The 23,411-nt window shown below is 44.7% G+C and overlaps 1 protein-coding gene across 3 annotated transcripts in view; it reads right to left on the bottom strand.

The window, feature by feature from the left end:
• LOC147892178 (uncharacterized) overlaps positions 1-23,411 on the bottom strand; it is a 180,536-nt gene that overhangs the window by 77,050 nt on the left and 80,075 nt on the right. For all 3 annotated transcript variants that reach the window (XM_087388266.1, XM_087388268.1, XM_087388267.1), the window contains exon 7: positions 9,956-10,012. In XM_087388266.1, the coding sequence (XP_087244392.1) occupies positions 9,956-10,012 (57 nt within the window). The remainder of the gene's footprint in view (positions 1-9,955; positions 10,013-23,411) is intronic.

Genomic DNA, 23,411 nt, shown 5'->3' with positions numbered 1-23,411 from the left:
GTCACTTTCTCAAAAGACGAGCTATAGCAGTTGCAAAAGCATTTGGAGCATGAGTGTTCCACGACTCTCTTCGCACGCATCCATGGCTCCCACCCCTCCAGGTCACAAGCTAGAGATTGGATGCTTGCGGTGCTTCTTCAGGAGCTCGCCCCCCACCTTAAGGATGTTCGTTTGTTGGGACAAGGTTTCTTTCAGGTGTGCCTAGATTCCCCGAATGTCACGAGAGACCTGCTACAGCTGTGGCTGAATAAGAAAGGCATCATCCAACCAAGTATCTCTGCCACAGTAGTAAAAAAGGAAGGCATCCTACTTGCCCTCGTTGCCTCTCTACTTTGGAGACGATTCAGCATTGCTTATGGGATTGCAGATAGGCAAGGATGATTTGGATGGGGGTAGCCAGGATTTTCAGTCACTTTGTGTACTCTCTATTCTTTTTGACTTGGGGCTTAGTGGCTTGGCTTTCTCTTATGGGGCCTCAGTTCTTCTATAAGAGACATGACTCTTCTTGGGCCATTTCGATTCATCGTCATCAGGTTGAGTCATGTTCTTTGGATGTAGCACCACACCTTCCTTTTGCAGCTATACATGCCTCTGTGGTTACCTCTTGGGAGATTCTAGCGAGCATAGCAGCCTGGCATATCTGGAGATCCAGATGCACAGAGGCATTGGAGAGAACTCAAGTTCATCCCTTGCACACATTGGCTAGTATCTGGACAGACACCATACATACCTTGATGGCCGTATGGACGAGTATACAGGGAGACTCCCGTGCAGCCTTAGCTAGGAGGGCTTCTTTCTTCAGGGAATGGAAGGATTCTCCTTTCTTCTCTGAGACTCTTACAAGGTTGAGGTGGCACTTTCAACCTTAGCCTTGGTTGTTTTCCACCTCATTTTGAGGGGGTTGATTTATCCTCATGGTTTCATGATGTATTCCGTTTTGAGCTTGCTGTTGCAGGTTTTTTGGCCTGCCCTGGTGGGTAGGCTTACGTAAAGTACCGCTTCCTTAGGAAAGCGAGGAATTGTAGTTTGTGATTGGGTGGATTCTCTGGTGCGCTGATTGGTTGTTTCTTTTTTGCTTTTTGCGGTGTCCACGTGTCTATTAGCGGCGTCCGTTCGTTTGTCCACGTGTCGTCCATGAAGGATATATTGGTGGTGGTTGATTGCCTTGCATGCACGTTTGTCGTGTTGTTTCTTCCCGTCCATGCTGCTATTTTGCTTCATTTTCGTTGTCGTTCATTGCTTTGCAGATTCCGTGGAACAAGCTATGTATGTTGGAAGCGATTCGTATAGTGTGACATCATCTAATTACTCGATGCTTTTTACAAGTACTGCTTGTATCTGAGGATTGTGGTTAACAATCTTTGTCTCTTGCGATTCAGAAGTACGGGAATCTCGTATGAGAGGAGCTCAGGCTTCTGAAGTTTGGCTTGGTAAACGACCTGTCAAGGAAGAGGTGGAGACAGTCGATACCGCTTGTGCTGTTCATGGTATTTGTCTCATACCTACAGCTTTATTTGGTTACACTTGTGTGTAGTCTTTTGCAGAAAACTTTCACTGAACTGTAATTGTGGTGGTTGCAGGTGGTGCTCGTTTGGTTAGTCCTCCTGCACCTCAAAGACGTGTTCGTGTTCCTGGGTAACCATTTCCTCTTGCACCAAAATCAAAAGACCCTGAGAATTACTACAGGGAGATGTGCCTGCTCTACATGCCTTTCCACACGGATGAGCCGACTTTGAACAACGCCAACAGAACATGGCACGAAGTATACATTGCAAACAAGGACGACATTGAAAACAATAAAACAAACTTCAACAAAGCTAACATATCCCAGCATCAACATCGACCGAACAGCCCACAAAGCAGTGCATCATCAGACAGCAGCGTTTCCCCTAAAAAGCGAGAGGAATATGACATTGCAATAGATATGGCACATAAAAGAAATCACACAATCAGGCCGCCACAGACAATGAAAACCCGCGAGATTATGCCAAACGAAGAGTACCGCAAGCAATACAGAGAACTTAACAATGAACAACGACGCATAGTTGATGACATCATGAACAAGAAAAGAAGAAATAAAGAAAACAAGATTAGACTAATCCTATCAGGGAATGCAGGTACGGGGAAGACATTCACGTTGCTGCTGCTGGTGCAAGCACTTATGGGGCACTACACACACAAGCAAACATCAGACAACACCAAACAAAGGGCACTGCTACTTGCCTACACAGGAAGAGCGGCCTTTCACATTGGAGGATACACCATACACTCAGCCCTGCATCTGCCATTGCTGACCGCGGCATACACTGCACTAGGAGCAGAGAAACTACAGGAACTCTCACTTCAATTCAGCATGCTAGAACTGCTTGTGATTGATAAAATATCGCTCGTCGGACAGAACACCTTCGCAGCAGCCGATATGCAAATGCGTGAGATAAAGCATAACCACTCCGAGCCTTTCGGCGGAGTCGATGTCATCCTATGTGGGGACATATTTCAAGCAAGCCCTACACAGGACAGTTGGGTATTCTCAAATAAGTCCCAAGAAATATCAGCTGCAAGCCAAATATGGCGAGAGCACTTCCGCTACTTTGAGTTAACAAAACCAATAAGACAAGACAATATAGAGTACCTGACTCTTCTAAACAAAATTAGAGTAGGTGTACAGTCGCAAGATGAGTTGAACATTCTTAACAAAACATACGTTCGTCCTCTACCACCTATGGAAATAATACCACATCTATTTTACACAAACACAACAACGATGTCTTCGACTCACTACCTGGACAACCGCACACACTGTGCGCAAGGGACAAAAGACACATTCACTGCAGTAAAAGAATCAAAATTCCAGATGACCCTAAGTGCACAGGGGGGTTGCACAGAAGCTAAAGTCGGAATGATTGTGGAGATATGCTCTGCAAATTTGGATGTGACAGACGGCTTAGTGAATGGTGCTGATGGGATTTTCATGCACTCAGACACTAATCAATATGAACCAGTAGTATGGATACTATTTAACAATAACAAGGTCGGAATAAAAAGAAGATATAACAACAAAAACTTATTCCACAATGGCACACAAGAAACATGGACACCAATCTTCCAAACACATAGGGAATTTCAAGTGGGAAGAAACCACTTAAACACATTTACAAGAACACAATTCCCTATTCAAGCTACAGTGGCTAGAACTATACATCAAGCTCAGGGTTTAACAATGGATTCCCTTGCATTTGACCCAACAAACATAAAGACACATGGCCTAGTATACACAGAACTATCAAGGATAAGGGACCCAAAAAATTTATTCCTTTTAAAAAATATTGAGAACAAACACATCAAAGTAGATAAAATTGTACTAGAGGAAATGAACAGACTGAGAATTGAATCTCCATGGATCATTCAAACAACAATCAAACAAAACCATACGAACCACGAAATCATCATCCACTCATTGACCACAGCAAAACTGATGGCACATAAAAAAGACATACTAGCATCACATGCACTGACGACATCCACAGTGCTATGCTTGCAAGAAACTCAAAGAAATAAACAAAACAACATACAATTACAAGACCTTCAAGTGGTATATAAACACGACAGACTAGGCATTGCTACATACTACCAAAAAAAGACTAAGCTGCTACAAAACAAATACATGCACAAACAAGGGGCACAATGTCTACTAACAATCTTTCAAAGTGAAAAAAACGAAATTTTTTACATACTCAACATTTATAAATCGCCAGGAAGTTCGAATGCAACCCTACTAGAAATATTAGAAATAATACTAAACAAAACAAATACCAAACAACTAACATTTGCTGTGGGCGACTTCAATATTGACTTTAATATAAAAAATAAAAAATTAACAGACTTACAAACCATCATGAACAAGTACAATATGAAACAAAAAATCCAAACCACAACAACAATATATGGATCAACGCTCGATCACATTTGGACAAACGCCCAAAAACAAAAAATAAACTTTGAAACTCAATTCGCTTACTGGACAAATCATTCCATCTTATTCGCAACAATTCAAGACTCCATTTTATTCAAAACAAGAGATGACAACAATTCCTGAAAAAGAAAAGGACAGGCCTGATGAATTTAATTCATCCTTGTTCTCTTACTTAATAGAAGTCTCTTTCTTGCAAAAAAAAAAAGGAAGAAGATCCATCACTGTTTTCACGTTTGCAGGGTAGACCTCTGCAATGCAATCCTTAAGTTTTATAGTGATTGGGATACAATTCAATGCGAGGATGGAGAGATCAGCTTTATTTATTAAAAATTGTCTCCTGTTTCAGAGGAAAATGGTCATGCTGCACTTTCTAAAGGCCAAAACGCTGTGGTTTTTAAACTGTGCATCAGACTGGATGAAAAAATGTTGGCTGTAGAAGATGTAAAGGTAGCTTTATGTTGTCACACCGATTGTGAATTATCTGTTGCATCTTGCTTTTGTGTTGGTACATCAGTCGTATCATCATTGTATCAATCTTGTTGAAATAACAACTTCCAAACTTCTCCGGAACAATAACCCATGGCATTGCTGAGAGCAAAATAAAATTCAAAATACTCATGGAAGGGAAGCTGCTCTCTCCAAACAGTGAAGTCCTCCTTCGCTACCTCCTTTTTTGTCTGACGGTAACTCAACCATGTTGAAGTCACCTCCAATCACCCATGAATCTGCAATGGGGGCCCAAGAGAGCAAATCCTTCCACATAATGACACGTTCCCCTCTAATGTTGGAGGCATACAGGTTGAGGAAACCAACCTTACGCCCTCCAATCAAGAGAATAATCCACTGAGCCCTAGAGGGGATAATGACTCCGTGTCCAACAACTAAGGGGAGAACTGACTGTGAAACTGAAATAGAAATGCCTCCCCTAGTGCCCAAGGCAAGCGACCAAAACGTATGGCCAAAAAGCAACTTGCTTGACTTGGCACAATCCCTAGAATCCAGTTTGTGCTCTTGAATAAATAAGACATCAATGGAACCCCCAGTAACACCTAGATGAAGCTGATCCCAAATCAACTGTCTGTGGCGACAATGTGGGACGCCACCTAGGCCCTGTATGTTCCAGCTAACAATCCTCATCAACGGGAGGATGTAGAATGGAACACCTTACCCGACCTAGTGGCGAAAACAAACCCCTCAACAGGGGAAGACCTCCTGCTCGAGGAGCGAGGAATGGAACCAAGTGTCGAAAAATCAACAGGGGAAAAAACCTTGCCACCTAACGAAGAAGCCCTGTCAACAGGAAACCCAATCACTGGCTCACCAAAAGTAGAGGGCACAAACTCCTCCTCTGGAAAGTCTGAAGCATATGCCAAAGCTGAAAATGAGTTCCTGTGAATCAGGCCAGACACCGGAGTGCGACGGATTCCTTCTGAGGGAAGAGGATCAATAGTGTAAACCACCCCCTTCCCCCTATCCAAGGGAGAAAGTGAGGATTGCTCAAGACGACCATGTGCCTGAACGGCCGCAAAGACCTCTCCTGCTTGCAGAACGGGGAGAGGGTTTGGCACCAAACCAGATAAAGGGGGATCCGCTGGGTCCAGGGGAGAAGCTGCAACCGGGGAGGAGGTCGAAGCTGAAGCGTCTCGGACTGTGTGAGGTGAGATTGGAGGGACAGCCCGAACTGAAGCAGAGTCAACTAATGCATCCTCGTGAACTCAAGGTGGAATCTGCACACGGACCAACGAGGTGCGGCAAATGCCCCTGAAGGTCGTGAGGCACCGGAGGCAATAGGCGGCAGTACCAAAGGAGCCCTCTGTTGAATCTCGATGATGAGCACTGAAGCATGTAGGAGCCGTGCCACCACCCTGTCGAGGCCGAGGAGCAAGTGTTGGACCTGTACCACCCCCCTGTTGAGGCTGAGGAGCAAGTGCTGCAGTCAACGGCAACTCAGGGAGGGGGGGGATCTCAGCAACCACGCCAAAATGCTCCTCAATAACCTGGGGAAGAAGTCGATGGAAAACCTGGGGAAGCCCGAGAAATCTAATGAAGAGCGAAAAATCTTCCTTGTCTACCTCCACTTGGTCAAAACCAATATTGAAGGCATCAAATAAAATCTTCAGGTGTCCCAGGTGTAAAATATCAGCTTTAAGCAAGGTGCTCGCAGCCTCTGGAGTGTCCAAGACAACCTGGAAAAAGCCTCGTCCCATAAGATGAACATCTAAAAGTCGTGGAGTGAGGTCTCGAAGAAGAGCCGCAAGCATCCAATCTCTTGCTTGGGATCTAGAAGGGTGAGACCCGAAGATGCGTGTGATCAACATGGTAGAGCATTCAATCTCTACGTCCTTCTTGAGCTGCTGCAACTCAACTTCAGAAAATGTAATAGTTTTCGCGGCCGGTGGAGGTGGAATAGGATTGGTTGACGGAATATCCATCACCAATTGAGGTGAGGAGGCCGATTCGAACACTTTTGAGGCTCCGTCCGTTCCAAAAAACGTTGTGGGAGAATGAAAGAGGCGAAAGGCAACGGTGGGGAGACAAGATGGGGAAGGGGAGGCGGGAGAGGTCGGATTAGGGAGGGGAGGAGGAGGAAAGGGACGAGGGAGGCGGGCTAGAAGGGTAGGGGCGAAGGGAAGGGAATGGGGCGGGGAAGGGGGGCGGGGAGGAGGGGTGGGTAGAAGGGGGCGGTTAGGGGGGGCGGGCTGATGGGGGCAGGTAGGGGAGGAGAGGGCGAGGAGGGTAGGGGCGGGTAGGGGAGAAGATGGCGAGGGGGGGGCTGAAGGGGCGGAGAGGGCGAAGGAGGGGCGGGCTGAGGGGCAGCGAAGGAGAGGGGCAGCGAGGGAGAGGGCTGCGAGGGAGGGGGGGAGAGAGGGAGAGGGGCTGAGAGGGAGGGGGCTGCGGGGAGAGGGAGGAGGGGAGGGGAGCAGCTTGGAACGGGGAGGAGCAGCAGCTTGTGATGGGTGCCCTCTTTTTTGGAAGGCAAGATTCCAACACTACATGGTTGGAAGTGCAAGAAGTCAAATGCATATTTCTTTCTTGAAAATAATATGTCCCAAATAGTGGATCTCTTCAGGAAAAATTCACTCTTTTTGCTATTTGTATAGAGCTTATGATTACGCAAATCTTGCAAAACAATAGCAAGATGTTCCATGTTCTCTTCTTTGGATTTAGAAAACACTATGATGTCATCAAAGAAGGTGCCAAGAAGTGCCTATAAGGACGGAAGATACAATCCATCATTTTGTTAAAGGTGGCAGGGGCATTTGTCGAACCAAACGGCATCACCAAATACTTGTATAAACCAAAGGCAGTGCGGAATGCCGTCTAATGCACATCCTGTGGTTGTATACGGACTTTATGATAGTAACTTTTCAGATCTGTGCTGCTAAATACCACAGCTCCACTCAGCTGATGCAGCAGATCATCTATGCGTGGATAGGGAATCTAGATCATTCATTTCAGCATGCAATTCCAAATCATTTCCCTTAATGAAAACCATGTACGCTGAAACAGCAGATCTCATTGCTTTGCCAACAGAAACATCACATACAATGGGGATAGTCTCCCCTCTGTTCCTCGCCCCTCTGTTCCTCGCAACAATCGGTTGCGCTTTAGCCCTATGTATAAAATCTAACACTCTTTCAGGGAGAGGCAACTTCACTGCCCTACAATGAAACCAAGGAATCCCAAGAACTATACCATGACGCTTGAGAGAGGAAATGAAGAAGTCTTCCTGATCTACATAACTTTACATGCACACGAAGCTTCCCAATCAATGGATTAACAGGAAAGGGGTCCCCATGAAACATTTGATCAGCATCTAGGGCTCTGCCCAGCTCTTCAGTCTTGATACCGAGTTTGAGGACTAGATCCTCTTATATAAAGTTATCCGTTGCCCCTGCGTCAAACACTACACACCAACCAGGTCATTCGTGAGGATCTCCTGCACCTACACACCTTTAGGACCTGGTTAGAGCCGAGGGAGCTTCCAATGAAGCTAAGTTTCTACAAAGATTACTGTCTTTGTATTTCGAAGGAGGGATTCATCACACCACCGGGGTACATTGAGCTTCATATGCCTCACTCACTACGGATCTCCATCGAACAATTTCAGGTATCATCACACCGCCTCCGCATAGAGAGCGGCAGAGCTGAGGGGATTCCTAGGGAGCATCGCTTATGCATATTGTGCGACTATCAGGAGGTCGAGTGCGAGGAGCATTTTATTTTGAGGTGCCCAGTGTACTATGAGATTCGAGGTCGCTACCACTGCCTCTTCAGAGACAGCTCCGGGCTCCTTTCTAGATTCCTCGCCTACCCAAATCAGAGATGCCTCGTGGCTTTCATTCACGAGGGGGTCCGACACAAAGAGTACTTACTCAGGCGATGGGGCTTGGCCACATCATCAGACACCTCTCAGAGCAGGATCACAGAGTTCTTCCCATCGAGTGACATTGATCGTCCAGTCTCTAGCTGCAGACGTGACAGAGACCCCGACCCAACGACCGCAGCACGACACATGAGACATCGAGGGGACACACAGATCACTCTGGGGGACCTCCCGTCATTATTTAGACCCGTGATACGTCCCACGGGAGTCACGGTGGCTCTGGTCTTGCGTCGAGCCTTGTCCAGGAGACCGAGATGTACAGCACCCCTTGACGGGCACCAGCGTCCCATCACCAGCTAGGGCGACATGACATACGAAGGATTACGCTCCGCTCCAGTCCTTTTCTTTTCATTGTTACATCCAGATGTATTTGATTTGATTATGTATGATCAGACTTAGGATTCAGCATGGGTGATGATGCTCGTTTCAGTAGCTCAACCCTTATTGTGATTTGTATCAGGTTTTCTTTCAGTCTCATAGACCCATCGGTCATCGGAAGACTCTAATAAAATTTCTTTCTTTCTCTCTCTCTCTCTCTCTCTCTCTCTCTATATATATATATATATATATATATATACACACACACACACTTTCTTTTTTAATACAAAACCCTGAATGCTTTATATTACAAGATAGCTAACCAGGAAAAAAACTGGCAAGCGAAAATGTCCATATAGGACAAATATACATCATGATCTATGTAGTGAGTTTGCAAACAATCGAAGAGTGATTGCTGCAAAGAACGATGGAAAAAAGAAAAGTTGAGAAACTATAAACACACACGCGCGCGCACACCCCTAAGAAATGGGCTAGGAAGCTGCCCACCTTGTATTTGAATTCTACGTTCAAGGATCCTAAACATACCCAAAGCCAAAATTCCAAAGATATAAAGGACACCGCGGAGTTTCTTCATTACTTTTCTTGTATTATATCCCTTTCTAAGAAATAATAGGATTAAATTACTAAATTGAAAAATAAATGCACTCTTACTTGTGCGAAGATGAGAGAACCTATAGAATAGGAAAGTAATCACTCCATATTTAGCCATAGTCAATGTGAGGCATTTGTATGATATTCAACATAGCATACCCAGTGGTTGTCGTTTATCATAGATATCACATTCTAAACCTAAAGAAGATTGAGTAATGCTAGGATCCAAGAAATTAATGTTGGATATGTGTAGGTATGTTGGATATCTTGGTTTTATCATGCAAGATGCTTCACTAATGTTGTTATTGTGTAGGAATGTGACTGCCCTCAACAAAGGGTACAGTTTTTACTTTTAGCATTTGGGTTTCATCTCATCACATTTGGGGCTTAGTACAAGCTCACTGCTCATTTGTATTTTGCATTCAATGGAAGTTTTACATGACTCAAGCGATATATCACTCTTGCTTTCTTCTCCTCCCTTTGCTCATGAAACCTTCATTAACTCTGAACAGGTTAGCAAATGTATTGACCAATGTATCAAAGCTCACATTTTAACTTAGAACCAATAAAAGGCATGCCAAACAGAAGTTGATTCTTAACTCATTATCATGTCTCATCAGAAATTCAAAACTAGTTAATCCAAGCATTTCATGAAAATGCCTCACCTCTTCTTGTGTAAATAATCCACATGCCTGATCGACAATATCTAAGAGCGCTGCTTCCTACACAAAGTAAGACATGCATTTAGAGTTAGGATGAATGTATCACTCTTAAAAAGATAAAGAAAACACAGTGCATCCTACAAGGAGTGTGCTAAAACAATATAATGCATTTCGTGTGAATCCAGTTCACATAATGTCTTCAAGAGATATTCAAACACCCTTGACGCTGCATCCAGATTCCACACCATGTAATCATCTTATATTGCTAGCCTTGAATACAAAGCAAGCGCATTGTGGAGCTTTCATAAACACTAAAGAATTAGTGAAAATCTTCATCATATCTGTTTAATACCAATTCAAAATCCCTGAGCACAGCTTGAAGTTTCTCTAGGATGAAAACTTTTCTTACATAGTGCATCGAGGCATCATAGCAATGAAAGGAGGTCAGTGGCTAGAGTGATGTAGGTCAAACAGCAAGAAGGTTTTGCTCCTTTAATAATAAAAACTAATTCACATCAACCCCCACCCCCGCCTTCCACTGATGTTTATATTTTCTTTTAACCTCCAAAAGTAAAGGCGAATTAGAAAAGGGACCTCCAAAGGAAAAGAGAAACACGAGCTGAACAGAAGAAGGCTTGGAAAGTTTCATGTTCCCACGATGGAGAACAGAAAGGTGATAGCCTGTAAGTATTGTCCCTAGACGACATGAAAAAACCATCAAAAGATGCAATATAAATTTTACGAAACAAGCAGGCAAACACAATGAGACAACAAACACTACCTTTGGATAAGTTGAAAATTTCAGACAAAGCTGACTACCTACTATGATATCCCCATTGATGTCATCAGTGCCCAACAATGGGTGTAGACCATAGTATAAACATATGCTCTCGCACATACATATCCACACACCCACACAAACTTCAGCATCCGTTTATAGAAAAATCTTCATATTAAGTTTCTATCAACATTCTTGAGATGAAAGGAAAATTCACCCATGATAAAGGCTAGCACTGTTAGAACATGAAGTCGAGTGGAGAGTGTTTTAGTGTGTCTAGGAGTTCTAGTAGAGTCTTATGTGTAAGTGCCACATGTCATATTGGGAGATATCCCATATACACTTTGGTATTTTAGTGTGTGTGCCTATCCTATATATGATTGTACTTGTGTGTCACATCAACACACATCAAGGAGTTTACATCAAGCTTATCAAAGTGAGTCCCTTCATTTTGTAAGCTTATCAAAGTGAGTCTTGGTACTTCCATTTCTCTTTCTTTCATTTCCGTTTCCTTTCATTATGTTTCCATTTGAGTATCTCCATTTGAGTATCTCAGAGCCATTCTTCCTCCTCCCCTTCTTTCATCTTCCCTCCTTCCTTCCTTCATTCCTTTACCCTCCTGCTCTTCCAATGGATTGAGGTGAGGGAGGCCAAGAAAGAGGAGATACACTCCCTCTTTCCTCTTGGAAGACAGCCCCCATCTCACCCTTAGCCTCTCCATGAGCTGCTCTTCTTCAACAAACTCAAGCTTGGAGCTGCAGTCATTGGTGAAGATGAAGTTGCTGGTCTTGGAGCTCTTCGTCATGAAAACTTCACTCTAAGCTGCTGTTCCAGCTAGGGTGACTGCTCTAGACCTCTTTTTCAGCAAGTTTGTAGGCTGTTGTTGCATTTCGAGGAAGTTTGGAGGCACGTCATCACCCGGAATCAACTCCAAGTAGCTCCTACAGGCTGGGTGACTATTGTAGAGCCACTTTCCAGCTATTCAACAGCTCGAATCTGCAGTCTCTATCAGCCGCCACACTGTTTTTTACAATTTAGGGTTTGGTCAAGGTCGTTTTTCAGCTGCCTCCTTTATCTCTACAGTTACGCACATCTATTGCTGCTGGAAGACACTCTGAACAGCAAATCCAGTGCTGAAATCTGAGAAAAAAGTCAAAACTGTGTTTTTTAAACCTAAAATCTTGGATACTTAGTATTTTTTGGGACTTTCATGATCTAGGGCTTCTTGAGTGCTGCTAGAAGCCCTCCATGCAAGAAATTCAGAAAAGCCCCAAAACTTGAGGAACCTTGATTTTTTGCAGAAACCCTAATTTTCAAAATTTAGGGCTGTTTTAATCTTAAAACCTTGTATTTAGAGAGTCATGGACTTTGCCCTTGGTAGCTTCTCCCATGGACAACATCGACATATTTTCAGGCCATCCTCACCATGATCTTCATCGACATACTTCATCGACACAGAGGATGTGCACATTTGTGCAGGCACCTATTCGGGAAGCATCTCTCATCTGAGAGATCTACTTCTTTTTTTTTTCCTTGTTTGTGTGAAGCTTGATGTATTTGGGTACTGTGCCATGGGTAGTTCCCAAAAAATTGATTGTAATAATCTCAGGAGTCTTAGTCCTATGTAATGGAATCAATAAAGGTTCTCACCGTTGGATAGTCCTCCTAAAATGATGTATTACTTTTCTATCTATGGTGTGCGCCTCCATGTCACCGTGTTTTTGAGCCAAGAGGGGGATGTATTGTGGGAGCCTGTCTATTGACTTTGATGTATCTCTTTATCCGTCCAAGCCGAGTTTCATGATGTTGGTGTATTCCTAGACCTATGAGTTGATCATGTAGCCATGCTAAGATGTGAGTCTCTAAGCATGTTGAGTCTCAAGCCATGAGAGTGCTTTGTCAACCTCTGAACATGCTCAAACTTTAGCCTCTGAGTTACATGGGGTGCACAGATTATTAGTCCATCATTGTCATGTTATGTTCTTGATTCCATTCCATTAGTCCCTCAACTTTCCTCCATGGGGGGGTGTTAGAACTTGAAGTCGAGTTGAGTGTGTTTTAGTGTGTTCTAACTTCTACTAGGACTTCAAGTAGAGTCTTATGTGTGAGTGCCACATGTCATATTGGGAGATATCCCATATACACTTTGGTATTCTAGTTTGTGTGCCTATCCTATATATGATTGTACTTACGTGTCACATCAACACACATCAAGAAGTCTACATCAAGCTTCTCAATATGAGTCCTTTCATTGTGGTACATGCATTTCTCTTTCTTTATTTTCCGTTTCCTTTCAGTATGTTTCCATTTGAGTATCATTATCTCTCTCCCTAGCCTACCCTCTCTCTCTGTCTCCCTCTCCCTCTCCACCATGTTCCTTCAAGCACTAAAGGAGAAGGCTAATAAAAAAGTAGTCCACATTCTCTTCATTCTAGCTATCATTGCTTGTGCAGATTATAACATTTTATTTTAGTCTATCCAAAACGAGCATTTCTAAGCAAAAAATACTTGTAGAGTACAGCTGCACCAGCAAAATTCCCAGAGCTCCTTATACACAGTAGTGATGCCACATCTAGGAACCCGTCACCCTTCTACTTCACTCCCAGGTTTAGCTTCCCGCTCACATGCGGCTTCCCATCAATTGCGAGCCTCACCTTCACGTGAGAATCCGAGCATCATGGTCTATTTCTTACACACAGAGCTCAGGAAGTCTCTGTTGCCCAAGATAGTTCTTGCTGCACAATCGCGTCCCAACAATCTCTCCCCACAGGCCCCAACGTTATTATCAACCTGCTTCAGCTCGTCTCCTCTCCTTCACATAATGTTTACAAGCTTTGCAATTGCTCTCCTGCTCACAATTCTCTTGGAACTCTTGGACTCGCGTCGCCTGTCTCCTCCAAGCCTCTACTATTGAGATCCCATGGCCAAGTTTCCCAAGACTTCAATCAAAAGCACCCGTAACCCGTCATGTGATCACAGTCAGCACACCTCCTGCGAGCTCACACCCTCTGATGGAATACAACCTGCAGCAAGCTCATGATTGCACCCTCCCTACCAGAAGCCATGCCCCGCAGTTCTCATAATCTTGTCACCTGTCACGTATCTCACCTTGCGTATTTCCTCCCCATCCTTCGCATGAAGCTAGCCAACCCGTGTGCACGCATCATCACAAAGCATCCGCCTCCAAGCAATGGTCTCTTCACCATCTCCCCCAGAAGCCACGCCCCAGCTCTCCATAGCTCCCTTTCCCTTCTGAGATCCTCCCCCGTAGTTATATGTGTCCCCCTTCCCCTCTCTTCCAGTACGATCTTCCAGCCGCCTTCTCCACACACTTTGCCACCTTCATCCTCCAGAACATTCAACCCGCCATCACGTAGCCTACCCTTGCATGCATGGATTACCTTACTTCAAAAAAAACCACATCATCCATGCTTTTTACTCCTCTCAAAGGTTTTCTTAAACCTTAGGTCCATTAATCCCCAACCTTAGGCTTTAAGCACACCCTTATACACAACCTAAACCTTCACTGCTTGATTGCCACATATGACCGAAGCCCTCAAACCAGGATATGAATGCTCACATGACTTACAAATCGAGAACCACTCATGACAAGATAAACATAACACAAGATAACAATGAAAGACATGTCATCCCACACCTATTGCTCTGGAGTGCCTGATGTCCCCACACAGCTCTATCATCATATCCTGAGAGTCCCTGCAAACGTATCTGCAATCTCAAGAAAATATCTACATCAGTGTAGAGTCTTTTATGAGAGTGTCCATAACTCAAAGCCACCAACCATGAGCTATGTACATAGCTATGTACCTACCCATCAGCATGCAACAAGTGAGAAACATATTTACAATTTTATCCACACATCTCTAGCAACCCCTTTCTTCTGATGTGACATTCATGTCCAGCAGTGAGCCAAAAAGAGATGAAAGATCCAAATTTTCTTCTTCTTCACTTTGCACTGACTTCCACCGGTTCTGCCACAGCTCATTATCTTCATGATCCTCCTCTTTCAGTGCTACCATCAATCGTGCAAAGTATTTCTTCAACCAGACACCATTGACTCTCTTCTTATGTTTCTTACCATCTAAATCAGTCAATTGATAAGTTCCATTTTCAACTTTCTTCTCCACGGACCACTCTGTATGGACCTTCCCACTTGGTCTAAAAAACAGTATGAAAAGTACACTCCAGTTTGCTATTGTATCTGCTATTGTATCTGAGAACCAAGTCTCTATCTTTGATTTCCTTTTTCTTAATTATTGCATTTTCTAACTCTTGCCTCCGCATTTGCACTCGGGCATAATGCTCAAAAGCCAAATCCCTGTCTAATTGCATCACCTGCAGTGCCAGTAATCTCTCCCTGTAAGTGTCTACAGGCTCATATCCTTCTTCAACCAAAAATTTCAAAGCTGGTATTTCCACATCCAGTGGCAGTATTGCTTCTTTCCCATACACCAAATGAAAAGGAGAAAATTGAGTGATGTGCTTCACCGCTACCCTGTATGCCCACAAAACTCGATTCATCTCCAAATCCCAGTTTTTGGTATGGTTTTCCATCATCTTAGTCATCATCAATTTGAAATCTCCATTAAAATTCTCATTCAACCCATTGCACTGATTGTAATATGGAGTGATGTATTTATGATTTATATTCATCTTACTGCACAAGTAATCCGTCACTTCTCCTCTGAATCCAGGACCATTATCTGAAAGTAACTCCAGGGGAATCCCAAATCTGCAGCATATGTGTTCATGTCTAAAATCAGCAACCCCTTTGCTATCCACTCTCTTTACTGCCTTGACCTCTTTGTATGTCAACAAATCTGCTAGAAATGAGAAAGTATATTCTTATAGCTCAACCAACCACTTCATCATGCTTCGAGAAAGTGTTGAATTATCAACAAGCTAAGGCAATAAAGGGTAGCAAGTCAAAACCACAAATGGCTTTGAGACAAGATATGCCCTAAACTTCCTGCAAGCATACACCAAGCTTGATAAAATCAGCTCTACCTCTGTATATCTCCTCTCTGCTTCTGTCCTAACTCTGTTAGCATAATACACAGGCCTCATATAACGGGACTCTTCTCCTTTCTACAATAAGATGGCTCCCACAGCATCTGGTCCAAATCAAGGTTCAAATCCCTTACTGGTCTAGACATGATGTGGAATTTCTTTAGGTCTAGCCATGGCAAGGGTGAACATGATGGATGCGGTGTTGTTATTAAGCAAGCTCTGTTTAAACACTAATTAGCATACCTTCAAGAAAAACTCAATGATGCCCATGATGCTATAACATGGGTTACAGCCAATCTTTCCATTGCAGACGTTCTTCTTTCATAGCTTGTTGCAAAGGATACAACAACTGAGAGACTAAATGTATAGATCTTGTCATATACTTCACTTTTTGCACAAAAGTTTGCAACTATTTTGATGTAGAGGGAGTTGGAAGTAAGATAAGGGCTTTCACCTTCTTTGGATCAGGCTCAATGCCATTTAGAGATACTATATGTTCCAATAACTTCACTTTGGAGCATCCCAAATGGCATTTCCGTGGATTGAACTGTCCTCCTGCTTCATCCATTTTGTGAAACACTTGATCTAGCCTCCATGCATGCTCTCTCTTAGAACTGTACACACATATATCATCCAGAAATGCTCTCACAAATTTATCAATGAAAGGGACTAACACTTCATCAGTATTCTCTTGATACCATGCCGGTGCATTCTTCAATCCAAATGGCACTACTCTGTAACAAAAGCAACCCCAGCGTGTGATGAATGTAGTTTTGATTTGATCTTTCTCTGCAATTGAAATCTGGAAGTATCCGAAGAGGATAATCATTGCTTTTTGTTACCGCATTGAGAGATTTGTAATCAATGCATACTCTCCATCCTCCTGTGTGCTTAGGAATGATTACCACTGGACTGCCCCAATCTGAATGCTCCACTCGATATATCAGCCCAGCCTTGAGCAACTTATTTAACTCCTCTCTCAGCACAGTCAAAAGCTCTCTGTGTGTCCTACTCAATTTCTAAAAAATAGGCTTGCTGCCTTCTTTTAGCTCAATGTGCATTGGCTCACATCTGAAACCCCTGATCTCTTCATGTGAGGTAATAAACAACTTTGGATACTGATGAATGACCTTCATATACTCCTTCTCCACTTCTTCCAGACTGGAATTCAGCATGGACAACAATATCTCTTCTCTCTCTGTCTGGGAAGATGGGGGTTGCATCAAGTTATCCATATCTTCAAGCTTACTCTCCTCCTTAGCTTCTTGTATCTCTGCTGCCTACAATTCATATGCATCAGACTCCTTCAACAGAAATGACACTTGTCCCTCCTCCTCAGATATAGTACTTTCTTCTTGCGTCTCACTGTCTAATCCTCTTCCATGCTTGTTTCTTCTGGTTCTTCTATTTCTCGTCTACTGCTCATATCAAATTTCTTGGCCTTTGCCTTCTTATTATGCACTGTAATTGTACCCATCTTCCAATTTTGTATTGCTCCCACCTGTCTGAGTCAAGGTCCCAAAATCAGCAGGTATGCTCCCAAACCAACAGGCATAATGTGGCAATTAATGCAACATGATACTCCAAAAGCATCCACTACTACTCCCGTGCATATACCCAGACACTTCACCTTCGCATGGTTTGCCAATCGGTCTGCCCAAAATCAGCGGGTATGCTCCCAAACCAACACGCATAATGTGGCAATTAATGCAACATGATACTCCAAAAGCATCCACTACTACTCCCGTGCATATACTCAGACACTTCACCTTCGCATGGTTTGCCAATCGGACCCTAAAATCTGAATGTGCATTCAACTTTAGCCCCAACCTCTCCATACATGCCTGAGTCATGACACTTATCTGTGCACCACCATCAACATATGCCTCTCCAACACTCATACCTCCACACCATGCATCCATTGCAGGGCATAAATCTAGAAGATCTTCTACGGACGTCATCTCCATCTCTCCTCTTGTAGGTTCCTGCTCATTAATTTTCCTGGGATTAGCCAACTTATTCCATTCTCTCTTGAGCTTCGCGCACAAACCAAGTAACTGTGCAAAAGTTATATTTGTTGTCCTCCCCTTCAAATCATTCATCAATGTGTAGACCTCCTGGCCTTGACCAATATGCAAATCTGAAGTTTTGTAATGTTTCTTGGGCCTCCGACTCCTCTTTTTACGAGACTAAGGGCTGAGATCAAACTCCACATGCTTCCCTTTTTTTGCAGAAGGTCCATTTTTTCCTGTTGCACTCCTTGTTCTCTTTGCCGCTGGCATGATCTCCGGAATAGTCTCACCCCTAATCAGGTTGATTGCCTTCCCTCTCCCCTTATCTTCCCATTTGACTCCACTGGTAGAAAGAAAGTAAGAAAGAAATTTTATTAGAGTCTTCGGATGACCGATGGGTCTATGAGACTGAAAGAAAACCTGATACAAATCACAGTGAGGGTGAAGCTACTGAAACGAGCATCATCACCCATGCTGAATCCTAAGTCTGATCATACATAATCAAATACATTTGGATGTAACAATGAAAAGAAAAGGACTGGAGCGGAGCGGAATCCTCCATATATCATGTCGCCCTGGCCAGTGCATAGCCGGTGATGGGACGCTGGCGCCCGTCAAGGGGTGCTGTGCATCTCGGTCTCCTAGACGAGACCAAAGCCACCGTGACTCCTGTGGAACATATCTCAGGTCTAAACAATGACGGGAGGTCCCCCAGAGTGATCTGTGTGTACCCTCGATGTCTCGTGTGTCGTGCTGCGATCCTCGGGTCGGGGTCTCTGTCATGTTTGCGGCTAGAGATTGGACGATCAATGTCACTCGATGGGAAGAACTCTGTGATCCTACTCTGAGAGGTGTCTGATGATGTGGCCAAGCCCCGTTGCCTGAGTAAGTGCTCTCTGTGTCGGACCCCCTCGTGAATGAAGGCCGCGAGGCATCTCTGATCTGGGTAGGCGAGGAATCTGGAAAGGAGCCTGCAGCTGTCTCTAAAGAGGTAGTGGTAGCGACCGCGTATCTCGTAGTACACTGGGCACCTGAAAATAAAATGCTCCTCCAACTCGACCTCCTGACAATCGCACAATATGCATAAGCGATGCTCCCTAGGAATCCCCTCTGCTCTGCCGCTCTCTATGCGGAGGCGGTGTGATGATACCCGAAACTGTCCGATGGAGATCCATAGTGAGTGAGGCATATGAAGCTCAGTGTACCCCGAAGGTGTGATGAATCCCTCCTCCGAAATACGAAGACAGTAATCTCTGTAGAAACTCAGCTTCACTTGAAGCTCCCTCGGCTCCAACCAGGTCCTAAAGGTGTGTAGCTGCAGGAGATCCTCTCGAATGACCTGGTTGGTGTGTGGCCCGATCGGGATGGTGGGTGGGAGTACTGGAGGGGCATCTAAACTGTACTGAAAAGGAGGTATCCTATCGATGTGGAACCCTAGTCTCACAAACCATCTGTGTGTCCGCGCATACCAGCATTGCTCGTCTCCCTCTGCTGCCAACCTCATGGAGGAATTGAGAGCCAACCATGGCAACCTCTGTCTCCCTGATGTGCAGTCCCCATATGATCTAACCCGGTGTAGATATGTGATGGTCTAAAAGGTTGCATCTAGCTGGAGTGAAGAAGCACCAAACTCGGCCTGAATGATGTGATGTGGTACAGACAGTTTCCCCCGGATCAATCGTGAGAGCATGAGGATCTGCAAGCGCTCCACCCGTGTCCACTCTATCTCTGACATGTCAGGCCCCCAACAAGGGCTGCCATACATATCGACTGGTCGGACCAAGGAGATCGAAGAGGAGCCTTGGTCCGAGGGTCCTGGAAGTGGGAGTGAAAGCATTGTCTCTCTAGCCGAGCCAGTGAGGCGTACCCGCTGCTCAGTCTGGCCTGCATCGCTAGTCTCATCGTGAAGATTGGGCCAGAGAAGATGACGCCCAAGTAAAAGTATGAGGATACGATCTCAACTGGTGACCCACCGAAAGTAAAAGTAAACTGCTTCCGTTGCATGCTTGCTCGAGAGGTGTTAAAGATCATGACCTTGGTCTTGCCAAGGTTGACCTCCAAGTCATGGGATAAACAAAAAGCCAGTAGTACATCTAGTTGGAGCCCCTCGGGTGTGGACGACAAGAGTGCCACGTCATCTGCATAAAGAAGAATCCTGATGATGATCCCTGCAAGTGAGCAACCGGTCCCTCCGAACGCCCCCATGAAAGTCTCAAGCTCATCGATGTAGAGACCAAACAGGGTCGGTGATAAGAGACAACCCTATTTGACCCCTATGGTACTCAAGATCTCATCTGTCCAGCCTCCGCCTGTCCGAACTCGGCATGAGACTCTCTCATACAATGCCATGACTGCCCAGAGGATCTCCTAATCAAATCCCAATGTCTGTAGGCGTGTGATGAGACGAGCTCGAGATACTGTGTCAAAGGCTTTGCAAAAATCCATAAAGCAGTAATATATCCTCTTCTTTCGTGATCTGGCCTCCTAAATGACACTCCTGAGTGTGAGTATGTGATCCATAGTTCCATGGTCTCGCCTGAAACCGGCCTGACCCTCTGCTCTGAGCCCTCTCATCTCTGCGAACAGGCTGACCGACGCATCCAATACAGCTGCATAGATCTTGGACATCACATGTCCAATCATGATAGTCCTGTAGTTACTCGGGTCCATGGGATCCCCTGCCTTGTGGATGGGGGTGATGGTGTTGAGTGTCTGGGTGCGGGGGAAGCCAAGGAAAATAGCGTCATTGAATAGCTTTGCTAGGATCGGGGCTAACATGTCGATTCCATATGCGATAAACTCAGTGCATAGCCCCTCGTGATCCTTAGCTCGGCCATTGTGCAGTTTCAATCTCGCGTCCTTGACTCCCCCTCTGGTGAACAACGTGCAAGTGGTGGGGCGAGGTGTGTATATGAGATCTGGAGTGGGCTGGTGTGGGACATCATAAAGATGGTGTGCATATGTGTGCCAGACTCTCGTGTCGGTGAGGGGTGACGGAGACCTACGCTCAAGGAATCTTCGCCAAAAATCCTTAGAGTTGCTGCTGTACAAGATGTACAGCAGCTGCTCCTCATTTCGACGAAGAAATGCATGCTTCTTCCAACGTACGAGACGTCGGTACTTGCGTACCGTGTCTGGTGTGTTCAGGAGGTGACATTTGGTTTCAAGTCGGAGCTGTTGGCGATAAGCCTTGCACTCTGCATCGTACCAATTGTTGTAGTGTACAGAACCAAGAGGTGGTGGTCAAGGACACAAAGGGGACCTCAGAAGAGGGATGTAAGCTCATTGATGAGCTGAAATCGGAGAATGTGCAGCTCAAGAAAGAAATGGCAGCCTTACAAGCCACTATGTAGGGGAAACCTGCTGAGTTCGCACAACAAATCACAAAGGGGATGGCAGATATGCTTGCATGGAAGGATGTACTGAAAAAAGGCATAATAGCACCCAAAAAAGAGCTCATTTCTGAAACTCTGGAGGAGGAAAAGAGGCGTAACAGCAAGGCTATGAGTGTACTAGTAAGAGGCCTAACAGTGGGAGATACCCCCATGTCGGATGCCAAGGCTTTATTTGAAAAGATGGGCATCAACCTCACTTGTGAATCAGCTTGGAGAGTGGGTAAGGCAGATGTACCGACAAGGCTCATGGTGATTAAATTGCGGACAACAAATGATAGATCCACCCTCAAGGACATGAGGACCACACTGAAGGGCACAAAAATTTATTTGGATGATGATCTCACACTCCTACAACAAGAGCACAGAAGGGAGGGGACGGTGTGAATTATGGCAGCAAGGCAAGAAGGGAAATGGGCAGCCTACAGAGAGGGGAAGGTGATCATCCGAGAGAGGGCAGAAAGGGGGGAACGTGAAGAAGGTGCAATGAACAACACATGACGGTGTCAGACCCACGAGATGAGAGCACACAGTAAGCTGAAGATTGCGGTGTGGAATTGCAATGGCACCCTCTGGTCTACAGGGGGCTTCTCAGAAACATACACTGAAAGAGACCTGATCTTCTACACTGAGACACATGAGAGCCCTGAGAGAGGGCTGCCTACAATGACATGATATACTTGGGAGTCAGCCTACACGAAGGAACTGAGGAGAGAGCGGAGTACGAGGCTCCGAGGGGGTGGCTGTCCTCTTCAAATCACATCTGAGACCACTCATGTCTGTGGGGGGAACCGTATCTTTGGTCAGAATTTTGCCCATTGATACTTCCATGAAGATTCTTCCATCATGAGTTATGAACTGATACCTAATTATTCTACCATGGAAAGTCTGTCATGTATTTCAACCCAAGAATTTGAATTGCAAGGGTATTCTGTTGAGGGATTTTCTGAATACTAAGTAATTCAAGAAATTAGGGTTGATAGAAATTGCAACCCAAGAATTGACCTCGAGGGGCTCATGGGGTTGTTCGAACAATGATTCCTCGATCTCAACCTAAGATTTTTGAGTTCAAGGGTATTCAGGATGATGAATATTTTTTCGCAAATTTCCAATTAGAACTCAATAGATAAGGTTGATAGAATCATTTACCTTCAGGTACGGATTTTACCATGCTTGTGTGCGGATATGTCAATGGAACTAACTCTGTGGATTCAGGTGTTACTTGATTTCTCGAGGAGAATACTTGACGATATGTAACCTTGTTTAGATTGAGAGACTTACTTTCCTTGTATTTATCAAAGATTGTGGCTTTGGCCTTAGATTCTCTTTGATTTGAATCTCATGGAAAGTATAGCACACTCAAGCTGATAGTCAGAGTATAGTTATTCGCAGTGACTCATCTTCATATAGATTTTTCGGGCTTTCTGGTGAACTCAGGAGTGAGTTCTTAGAGGAAGGGGAGTATGTCATGTGCATGGTGTACCTAGGGTTGGATAGCAGGTTAACGTGGGTTACGAGATAGCATGGGGCTGGATGGCTATTTTTATTCAAGATTGCTATATATAGAGATTGATTCATATATAGTGCTCGCTTTATATGGAGGGAGCTATTCATAGCATTGTGCTATCTATAGCGGGCTTCCTTCTATATAGAGGGAGGGCCAGTGCTATTGTATAGTTCAGGTGAGCGCTCTTCAAATGATGGTGGATGGGGCTTGGACCCAGGCCAGGACTCTGGCCATCTACATGACAGATCACAGGTGGTGTATCGAAGGTCCTCTGGACAGACTCAGGTGGTATGGGATGCCTAGGTTAGATACGGGCCTATGGATGTCGAGCTGTAGTCCACGTGCTCGGGGGTGGTCGAGGGGATCGAGTCGCCTGCGCTATGTTTCTGGTTGGATTGAGGACAAGATTCTAGGTCAGTGATAGGGTCAGATCTTGCGGGGTCGTGTCAGAATCCAAGTGTGAATTATTTGGTACTTCGGACATATTACATCCCAATCGTATGGATCCTAAAAAGCTAGATGCATTGCAATCATGACCTCCTAAGTGAGCATCTAAACCTAGGCAAATGTCTAGAGGGTGGAGTATTAATTCTCCAACACCCCCCTTCAATGTCCAAACTTTTGGACTATTGCTTAGGTCCAAGTTGTTTCAAAAGATATAGAAGCTACCCTTGGGCTGAGCGCCTTTGTGGAGGTATCTAAGGCATTCTTTGTAAAACAAACTAATATCTTTGGTGAT

The sequence above is a fragment of the Dipteris shenzhenensis genome, chromosome 17 (genome assembly GCF_047967505.1).
Source record: "Dipteris shenzhenensis isolate YYH24624 ecotype China chromosome 17, Dip_SZ_1.0, whole genome shotgun sequence".
In the NCBI taxonomy this organism is placed as follows: domain Eukaryota; kingdom Viridiplantae; phylum Streptophyta; class Polypodiopsida; order Gleicheniales; family Dipteridaceae; genus Dipteris; species Dipteris shenzhenensis.
The sequence above is the reverse complement of the archived record's forward strand: the minus strand, read 5'-3'. Positions and strand labels throughout refer to the sequence as shown.